Raw genomic sequence first — 10,301 nt, forward strand, 5'->3', positions numbered from 1 at the left:
AGAAACAGATTTTTTATTTTTTGATGTATTCTTTTCAATGGTTCAAACAATATAATTAGCGATAGAAATATTTGTATAAAACAAGAAAGAGGTAACTTACTTTCACTGACTTCTTTCAATAAGGCGAATTAAAAGCGTAGACTAAATACCCATGTACGTTGCGTGTATTGATATAATTTCCATCTAAAGTTTGTGCGACGTGAAGAAAATGCACAACCAATTAGAACTCGGGAATGCGTGTTTAAACATGGATGAATAAATATTCATAAACCCATGGTTCGAATATTGCTTTTTAAATGGAAAATAAGATTTAGTTCCCACTTGGATGCAAAGCACTACTGCTATAATTTTAAAACTTTGTTTTTTTAATAATTGTTCAACTTGTATGCAACTGTAGTCCAGGCCGGTATACAGTACCAAGACAATGTCTATTGATTCATCAGGAAAATCAATATATTGGCGACGTCAGAAATGCTTATAAAATACTTCAATTTAGCCAGAAATATTTTGCATTGCTAAGTATCAGAGTGGTTGTATATTTGGTATTTATAGATTAAGAATAATAACTCTTTGAATTAGACACAATGTTGGTATAACAACCCAAACTACTAGGTATGTGAAAAGTAAACAAGATTGAAACAAACATACACTAAAACATAACTTTATTGAGTAAATCTCATTCAAAACCTACATTTAAAAAAAGCAGTATACAAACAGCTATAATAATCAATAAGCGAACATGCTATCGTAAAACAACCTATAAAACAAGATGGCTGTCTAGTTACATGTTTTTGATTTTTTAAGTATCTGCTAACTCTTCTCCCAACATGAATAAAATGACATGCTTAACGACGAGCCAACTAGATTTCAGAATTCACACGCGACATTTTTACAATCATTTTCAAAATATTACTTGTTGGCCATTCTGTACAAACTTTGGACACGGAAAAGAATTTAGAAAATTACAATATTTTCTTTTCCAATACTTGCTTAAATTCCTTCATAATACAAGACTAAAATAATTTTATGTAACATTTTAGTGTAAAATATGTAAGCTGGATAAAACCTACAGTAAGCCACAAATGTGCACAATATTCTCAGCCACCTAACAGTTTTTTTTATTTAATTTTTTCTTTTTTTCAATCTAATTGTAACTTTTTCTCATGCACGTTTTATGTACATACATACAAGGAAATCCACATGGCGACATTATCAAGCTTTTTGTTCCAAGAATTCTACGAACAGCATGAAGTCAAGGCATGGGCGTTACACCGCATGGATGCAGACCGACGTGTCATTCCACTTATTTACTCATCACTTTCTTCGGATGATGAGGCTTCATCGCTTGATGTCGATTCCTCTTCGTCTTCTGAACCGGATTCAGAGTCGTCTTTCTTCTGTTTCTTTGCACCCTTTGGAGCTGCTTTTTGCTGCGGTTGTACCTTCTGTTGTGCTTGTGGTGATTTTAACGATTTCTTGTATGCTTCCATTGCCTAAAACAAACCCATAAAACATTTAGAGATGTATTGTCCCCCAAAAATAGACAAAAAAAAAAATAATAATTTTTTGAGTTTTAATAAAAATTAAATTCAACCAAAACCCCATTTGAATATTGTTTTGCTTTAAATCCCCTAAATTACCTTCAAGTATCTTTCTTTATCTCTTTGTGCATCTTTGTCATAACTTGCTTTGCGGGCAGGCGTGATACTTCTCCATTTAATAGCCAGTTCTTTAGCGACTGACGCTACGTTCCAGTCGGGATGTATTTCTCGCACTCCAGCTCGCTCATCTTGACTGAACAAGAAGAATGCAGACCTGTTTGAATAGATAAAACTTATTAATTAAAAAAATGTTATAGTGAGAGTTGAGGTCGATAAAGAGAATTTTTATTGATTAACTAAAGTGTTTTTTATATTATGTATCACTATTGTTATTTGGTATGCATAAAGAACAAACAATTTATGTGACAAAAAAATGTGAAGTGCCCATATATGGACACAATGATGTCATATGACTACCATATTTAAGCATATCCCACCATATTTGGGCACATCACACTTTTTTACCAAACTAGTTTGATAACTCAACGTGTAATTATTAAGAGAATTGAATAATTTTTACAACAGATTAACAGCATTGACAACAAAACAATGCTGAGCATAGGCTTGGTGAAATAGTGACCCCACCCTTCTTTGTCTTACACACATTAGTGACCCCACCCTTCTTTGTCTTACACACATTAGTACCTGACCAAGCCATGGCCTTTTATTCAAATGTAACCAAGCTACTTTAGAAGTCCATTATTAGCAAAAGGTGTGGATGTTGAGTCATTTTAAGACACTTACAAATTTCTCTTTGGTGCGTTAGGGTCCTTCTTTCGTCGTTTACGCCCTTTGCCGACCGTTGGGTTCTCTGGTATATAGTCCTTCATTTCACGTCTGTGTCTTTCTTTGTCATGTTTTGCCAAATTCATAAATGGTTCTTTTTCTGGATCTTCAAGTGCCTATAAAATTGAAATTAATTAATATTATTCATCATGCCCTCCGAAATTAAAAATAATGTAACTTGAAATTAACTACATCATTGTTTGCGATATTTTTCTTATACTGTTTAGTGTACAATATAGTAGTTTTACACTAAATGCAAGACAAAGGTTAATAAAATTAATTTTTTTAAATCCTTTTAAAATGGAGGCTCGTTCACCACAAAATGTGTTCTTCCATAAGGCCGTGTTAAAGAAAAAGTAAATTCAACTACTAAAATTATGAACATCATAAAAAAATTACACATGGAAAGGAAAAAAGGTATATAAATTGATAATTATTAATGGATTAATAGATTTAAAGTTAGATATAAATTAAAACAGAAATGCTAATAATTATAAAACTCACTATCAAAAATAGTAGAATTAATCTTAAATCAATATTTTTGCTCCACAGTAGAAAACTTTTTATCTTTTTATATTCTGTATTTGGCTGAATTTTGGATATTTTACTCTTTAACTTACCCACATACAAATTTCTTGATTAAAGGGGTGTTTGATTAGAACAATACATGTATTTAAACGTGCTTACCTTCCATTGAGCAGCACAGCTTTTTGAGAATTGTGCAAACTCCACATGCTCCTTCAATTCCTCTCGGCATTTCTTGACAAAAAAGGCGTAGCCAGACATGGCTCCTTTAGGTTTTCCTGCTTTCTTTCCCATGTTGTATTGAAATTAATTGATAATAAACTGTAAAATCTAAGGAGAAAATTCATATTTAAATTTTAAAACTTATCCCAAATTGACTACCAGACCTGTCATATGAAGCAAAAACTGTGTTGCCAATTAATTACAAAATTTAAAAGTTTCTTTTAATTTATTTCATCCAAATTTAATTTTCTTTTTGAGAGAGAAACTATATATTTCAATCAATTAAATAAAATCTTTTTACGATATATATGAAAAATAAATAGTTAGTTTTCAAGATATCAAAATGCATTGTTTATGGTCCTATGCGTAATCACACTGATACTACAGGTCTGTACTATGAAAATACACAACACAAGAATATGCAAATCAGTTGCAGAGCCATATCTATCAAACATCAAAAATCCGCCATTAAATCGCACGAACATGGAATGTTCGTGAACAGACACGACATTTAATCATTATAAATTCGTATGTATACGCCAGAATTTCTCAATTCAATTGCTATCAAAATTATCGAGTATTTTTGGTTAGTATGGCAAATCAAGATACACTATGCAATGAAGAGATAGACAACACATACATGTTACAGGCTTCAAAATTATAACACGAGAAGACGAAAAACCGGGGTCATAACAAAGCCGAAAACAACACCCGAAAACGTCATTTTTATTCTCATGAATGAAACACCCCTTAAAATCAAACATTTTTACCATGTAGATACTAAAGTATTGGTAATTTTCGTCCTGAATAGATTCTCGTTATTTTTCACCAAAAGTCCTATTCTTTTGCATTGAATTGGCTTCTATATTGCAAGATATAGCCAGGTTTTTGGTAGAAATTCATAGACGGAATAGACATTCATATCGGAGAGGTAGGGGTGGTATTTTTAACCATTTATTTCTCGATTCTGTAAGTGAATCTTGAACTAATATTTTGCGAGAGTATTAGTATTGTGCATTTAAACCGAAAACTACTAATACTTCTGTAAAACTACAAATATATAAATTTTAAATTAAGAACAATTCCAGTGAAAAAGCTCAACAAGGCAATACATCATGGCGAAGACCAGTGTTATGTACTGGGCGCATCTGAATGCCGTTCGGGTATGCTCACTTTAAAATACCAAAATCACTATTGAAAACACAAATTAGCCTCTGAAAACATACTAATGAACTTTGAATATATTTTTTTTATATCACCCAGTACTTTTCTCAACAAGTCTTTGATCGTGCTTTGAAAAATATGCAGTTAAACTTACCTTATTTCTACTTCTCAAGCGTCCAACAACTATGAATACAAAACCATACGGGTATTCTGTATTATAACGCACGGCTATACCCCACGCTACTTATGCAAAACGTAGTACAGAAACATGAGGCAACCAATATGGCAATTTCATTGGTCAATTTAAACAGTGTGGGAACGTTTAACCAATCAGCGCCTAGATATAGCAAACATTTCCGCCACGTGACCATGTAGCGGGAGACAGTGTATTTCTGTACTACTGTGTTAAGTTACATACTGATCGAATTCCTATATCAATGCGTTGCTTATTGTTATAAAATAGACATAATGAAGACACCATTGACAGTCATTTTCAGAATTTTATTTTCTTTATAAAAAATCTTTATAAACCAATACTATACACATATTATACTAAATATATTCTACATATTGGTGTAATTACTTGGGTCTCCTTTTTATCTTACCATATAAAATAACTAGCGTTGTATGCCCTGTCTGCTCTCGAGCGTGTTGCATATTCATGATTTATCTTTGCACAAAAACCCAATGATCAACAACACATTTTGTGCAGAAAAAAATAAAGGTCGACTCGACTAGGAAAAAACAAAAACAGAGTAAAAACATTCAATGCATACAGGGTTGGTATACCTTTTTGTTAAATATTGATTTATTAGACACGCTTTAATCGTAGTCTAAATTCTTAAAATATTTATAGGTATTAATTTAGACCTATCAATGGTGAATATGTTGGTAAAAGCTAGGCCTAGGCCTATACGTAGGCTCTAGATTCCTTGATTTGAAGGTCGCGGCTGCGGGGCTAGAGAGGGTACACCAAGCCTACGATTGGTAGGCTTGAATGATCATTTAAGACACTAAAATTAACATGTTGGTAGGATTAGAAAATAATTTTAAAGTTAGGTTGGCCTAAGAAGATAGGAAGAAGTGTCATTACAATTTTATTAAAATAAAATTTTGTGAAGAACTCACTAAATTAAATTTAGTTTAGGATTAATTTGATAAATTGATACATAGCCTACAATTTAAAATATACAGTATAGATAGGCTAAAACATTATTTATAAAATAACTTAATAAAGGCTAGGCCCACTGCTACCTAAGTTTACAATGGTCAATGTGTTAACTTTTTTGTTAAACCAGTGGTCAAGTTAACATTTATTTTGAAATATCTATTTGAAATTAGATGAAATTTTTTGAGAATGTTCAATGTGTCGTAAAAAAGAAATAGGTAGTAGTGGTAGTAATTATTTTTTAATTGAAACCTTTTTTTTTCTTTAGGCATCGAAAATTAAATAATGAATGGCTTTAGCACTGAGGATGACATTCACGATGGTGGACATGGTCAAATATGCTGTTTAGTGGATGATGGGGAAAGGTGTAGCAGAGCGGCTGGAAATGCATGTTATAGTAAAAGAATTGCAAAAACAGTTCAACAAAGAAAACTGAAGCTGAACATTGATCATAGTGTGAGTGAAACATAGTACATTGTAACCACTTATAATATGATTCACACTAAAACATAAATTAACATTGGGCCTATACAATGCATTTCTTAATACCATTAGCACAAAAATGGATAAATACAGACAAACATTTACTGTACTAACAATATCATTTAATTGATTGGTTTTCAGGTGCGGCATATTTACATATGTGACTATCACAAAGCAGTAATTCAGAGCGTACGGAATAAACGCAAGAAACGAGAGAGTGACGAAGAGCGTGGAATATCACCTGACAGAGAGTTTGACGCACCTGAGGCAAATTATTGCTCGAAATTTTTTCAGATTTTTACAAACCTACAAAAATAAAGTTGTCTTGCAAAAGTTGAGCTAATAATAATATCCTACTGTAATATCTGAGAAAACATAATTTTTTTGTTATTATTAAAAATCAGAAAAGCATAGGAGTCTTGTACAAGATTTGATTTTCTTAAGTACAGACTTAACCCAGTATCTCTCTCTTTATTTATTAGTCATTGTATAATAAAAAAAAATGCTTTTTTTTTCCTAGGTTGATTTATTTCAACTGCAAGTGAACACTTTGCGACGTTATAAGCGGCATTTCCGTCTGCAAACTAAACCAGGTCTAAATAAAGCACAACTGACCGAGGTAAATTTAAAATGTTACAATAACTCCATTTACTATTCAGCTTATGACTTTGTGTGGCCAGTGATGGAAATAAAATTATGCTAGGTGGCAGCACAAAATTATGCCAGGCACAATTACGGCCAAAATAGCACAAAAACAAATAATGAAAGGGCAGTGTATGTGTATGTTTTATGCCCAAAAAAAAAGTCTTCAGGTTTTTCGGCCAAATTATGCTAGATTGGGTCAACTAGATTTTTTTGTAGAATTTAATTTTTCAAATTATGCTAGATTTTCTAAAATTATGCCTAGCATAAATGCTATGCCATAAAATGCTTTTATCATCCAGTTATTTCCTCATTCAATGTTTTTACCAAAATGAGTTAACTGTCTGGATTATCAAGGTTATAAGAGAACAACCTTCAAATTCCCTGTAGTATACAGTACATGTGTGTAATGTAACCCAGTGTTAGAAGGTCAAACCTGCTACTGGTGTACCATGGAGGTATAATTACCTCCATGGGTGTACTAACTTATTTCTCCATGGTCTCTCTAGTAATAGTTTTTTTGCTTTTGCTGTGTTTAAGATCTCAGTCAAAATTGTGCATTTATATGACATGTTATAAAATGATTTTAACATTAACAGTATTGGATTTATTTTTTATTAGACGGTGGCAAGGCATTTCAAAACAATACCAGTCGTTGAGAAAGAAGCTCTGACATTTTTCATATATATGGTGAAGAACAACAAGAGCAGATTTGACCAAAAGCATGACAACTGTTGAAACTGAACGCATTCATTTATGATGTCAATTAAATATTTGTGAACTGTTTGGCAACAACATTAAATCCAGATTTTGTTATTTTGGACAATAGAGGGCGACATTGTGAAATTTCAATTCATCATAAAGTGCTTGTGAAAATGGTTTCATGATTTTGACACCATAACATAGAATGAACTCTTTAAGTGTACATAACTAATTTGTATCCTATAAGCACTGTATATTTCATTAGGCTGATGATTGGGGTGATTATTTTGAGTTCATTAAGGTAGTGGAATCCACAAAAAACTACATTGAAAGAATGTACATATTGTAAGGGAGATATCATGCCAGAGGTATCACATTTTTGCTAAAACAGTATTTATATTTCTATAGCAGCAGTAACATCTAAGATACACATCTAAAAAATTATGTACATTATTTATCAAGAGTGAAATAAATGTTTGTAATGTAGTAGTATGAAAACATTAATTTGTTTTTTTATTTTTCAAACTAAAAAAATTGACAAATGACAGTAATGTTTATTCAAAAAAAAGTTTATTTTATCAATATTTGCCCTAGCAGGAATTGCAACAAATCTTATGCACTCAAATTGTGAAGATATTAAACTGTAGCCTTATCATATGATTAGTTTAATACTTCACAGCCACAATTCTAAAGCTTTGTCTACACTATCAAACTTTATGTGATAAAGAAATGTGATGTTCCCATATATGGACATGAAGATGCCATCACTACCATATTTGGGCATATCACTCTTTTTTGTCAAACTAGTTTGATAGTGTAGACAGAGTTTACCAAATTAAAGAGAAAAAAATCATGTTGTGGCAGATCATGCTTAAACAATATGCATTAAAACAATGTTTGTCTACAATGAAAAATATGCTGTATTTCTGAACATACCGGTGGTATTCACATTTGGAGAATATGCTGAAACAATGGCATACTCATCAAATTACAACACAGGACCACAATACAATATCTTAACACAGTACCAATAGCTTGTGGGTGGTACTTTATCTGGATAACAAACTGCATACTTAAGTATAGGATAGAAGTGTTCTATACAAATGCAATAAATGACTTCAAATCATGTATGCTGATAAGATTCTTCTAGTAACCTTTCCTGCCACGAAATCGATTCCTTGTATCAAGCTGAAAATAACCGAAGGACAGAGATTACTAAATAACAGTGTAAAATTATGAATTACATAAGCTGAATATAAATTAAACAGATTATTGTCATTATATTAAAATGAAACAAGGAAAATATTAAACTTAGCACCATAATAAATTTGAGGATTGAACACATGACCCATTAAGACTTGTCTAATTACTTTAATTGATCTCTGTTTCCTGCTTAAGTTTAGTTCTATTCATGTAGAATTCTAGACTGACAATTTCATGGTTGTCTGTAAAGCTCTGTAGTATCAACATAATTGGACAAAAAAGTGTGATATGCCCAAATATGGTAGTGATATGACATCATCATGTCCGTATTATTATAGGCACATCACATTTTTTGTCACATAAAGTTTGATAGTGTAGATAGAGCTTTAGAGACAACCATGAAATTATAAGTCTAGAATTCTACATGAATAGAACTAAACTTACATAAAGTTTGATAGTGTAGATAGAGCTTTACTGAAGGTATTTCTCAAGTCAAATAAGAAAATAAAAAGTTAACTTACTAAAGAACGTTTACATTCAAAGAACGAGTATTGCAAAGCTCTGCAGTGGCTATCTACATCACCTCCTGGTTGTAAGCATTCCTTAGGCGTTTTACCCTCCTGTGGAAAAAAACATACACTGTTTTAATTTAGGGTATAAAGAATGGTTTGTTCCAACAAAATGATACAGTACAAATCATAGTGTTTTATAATACTGGGAGCCTTCAGTTTGTGACATTTTTCAAACATTTTGGGAACATTTGGCTAATATTTTTGGGGACATGTTTTGGGGACATTTTGAATGTGCTTCTTCACTCACTTCCTTGACTCAGTTACTCCTTGGGAATATTTGCTAATATTTTAGGGACATTTTGCTAATATTTTGGGGACATTTTGCTAATATTTTAAGGACATTTTGGTTGTGCTTCTTCACCACTCAGTTCCTTGACTCAGTTATGACAAGTCCAGATGACAACCAACGACACATATTACTCTATGATTACCTTGCGCACACAGTTGCTTTCCAATAAGCATGTTTTTAAGTCTTCTTTTAACCCGGAACAAGGTCGCTTGCTTTCTGGTTTATCCTCATAATATTTTGGCATTCCTGTAGTATAGCGATAAACAAAATAAATTTAAATTCAGTATTTATATTGTAAATTAAGATTATTGAACAACAATGCTGAATAACCACCAGCATGATGCCATTAAACTGTTACAACAATATTAATATTATACATTTTTAATCTCTAAATAGAATTATTAGTTGGCTGATTGCATGTCGTCGTTAATATTGCATACCAATAAAATATATAATATATCTCTATGCACTATTGTCAATCAATACTGTACCCTACTTACTCAATTTTATTTAACATAACGGATTATCATTGACAAAACTATAAAAGTGTAAATGGTTTTATTATTATTCTACTTGAATGTACAATATAGTACAACATCTAATATTTTACTAATAATACAGTATACTATATAGATGCTAACTATATCATACAGTCCAGTGATTGTAGGAAATCCTGATTGTAGCCAGAGAAGTATGAACGACTCAAATAGAGAGTTAACACACTGCTTATCTATAATCAGATACTTCTACTTGATTCGGGCTGCTTATTAGACACTTAACATATACAAATCATATTAAACAATCTATAAAAATTGAAATTAATGGCTTCAGATCTCTCTTTATTACCTAAACTTTCATGTCATGGAGTGTCCAATGAAGAAATAATCAGCAGCAGTTACTTCTAAAACGTCTGGACCTCGAGACTACGTTTAGTTATCAACAAA

At 31.8% G+C, this 10,301-nt stretch overlaps 3 protein-coding genes across 4 annotated transcripts in view; 1 reads left to right on the forward strand and 2 right to left on the reverse strand.

The window, feature by feature from the left end:
- Positions 1–645: 645 nt before the first annotated feature.
- On the reverse strand, positions 646–4,561 carry LOC140050446 (high mobility group protein 1 homolog). The gene is made up of 5 exons (XM_072095630.1): positions 4,453–4,561; positions 3,075–3,242; positions 2,346–2,503; positions 1,641–1,815; positions 646–1,493 (listed from the first exon to the last, which is right to left on the reverse strand). Exons 2-5 carry the CDS (start codon positions 3,204–3,206, stop codon positions 1,308–1,310), a joined length of 651 nt encoding a protein of 216 aa, XP_071951731.1. The 5' UTR covers positions 3,207–3,242; positions 4,453–4,561; the 3' UTR covers positions 646–1,307.
- Positions 4,562–4,955: 394 nt separating this feature from the next.
- LOC140050447 (histone deacetylase complex subunit SAP30L-like) lies at positions 4,956–7,794 on the forward strand. The gene is made up of 5 exons (XM_072095631.1): positions 4,956–5,077; positions 5,735–5,922; positions 6,091–6,216; positions 6,470–6,568; positions 7,213–7,794. Exons 2-5 carry the CDS (start codon positions 5,752–5,754, stop codon positions 7,327–7,329), a joined length of 513 nt encoding a protein of 170 aa, XP_071951732.1. The 5' UTR covers positions 4,956–5,077; positions 5,735–5,751; the 3' UTR covers positions 7,330–7,794.
- Positions 7,795–8,141: 347 nt separating this feature from the next.
- The window catches only part of LOC140050450 (cytochrome c oxidase assembly factor 5-like), a 31,153-nt gene continuing 28,993 nt past the window's right edge, over positions 8,142–10,301 (reverse strand). The window contains exons 1-4 of one of the 2 annotated variants that reach the window (XM_072095633.1): positions 10,204–10,288; positions 9,500–9,603; positions 9,018–9,116; positions 8,142–8,481 (exon numbers count right to left, since the gene is read on the reverse strand). In XM_072095633.1, the coding sequence (XP_071951734.1) occupies positions 8,440–8,481; positions 9,018–9,116; positions 9,500–9,601 (243 nt within the window). In that variant the 5' untranslated portion in view covers positions 9,602–9,603; positions 10,204–10,288 and the 3' untranslated portion in view covers positions 8,142–8,439. Of the gene's footprint in view, positions 8,482–9,017; positions 9,117–9,499; positions 9,604–10,203; positions 10,289–10,301 lie in introns of those variants that run through there. The other variant, XM_072095634.1, reaches the window with a different exon arrangement.

This window comes from Antedon mediterranea, chromosome 5 (assembly GCF_964355755.1).
Source record: "Antedon mediterranea chromosome 5, ecAntMedi1.1, whole genome shotgun sequence".
NCBI classification, from domain to species: domain Eukaryota; kingdom Metazoa; phylum Echinodermata; class Crinoidea; order Comatulida; family Antedonidae; genus Antedon; species Antedon mediterranea.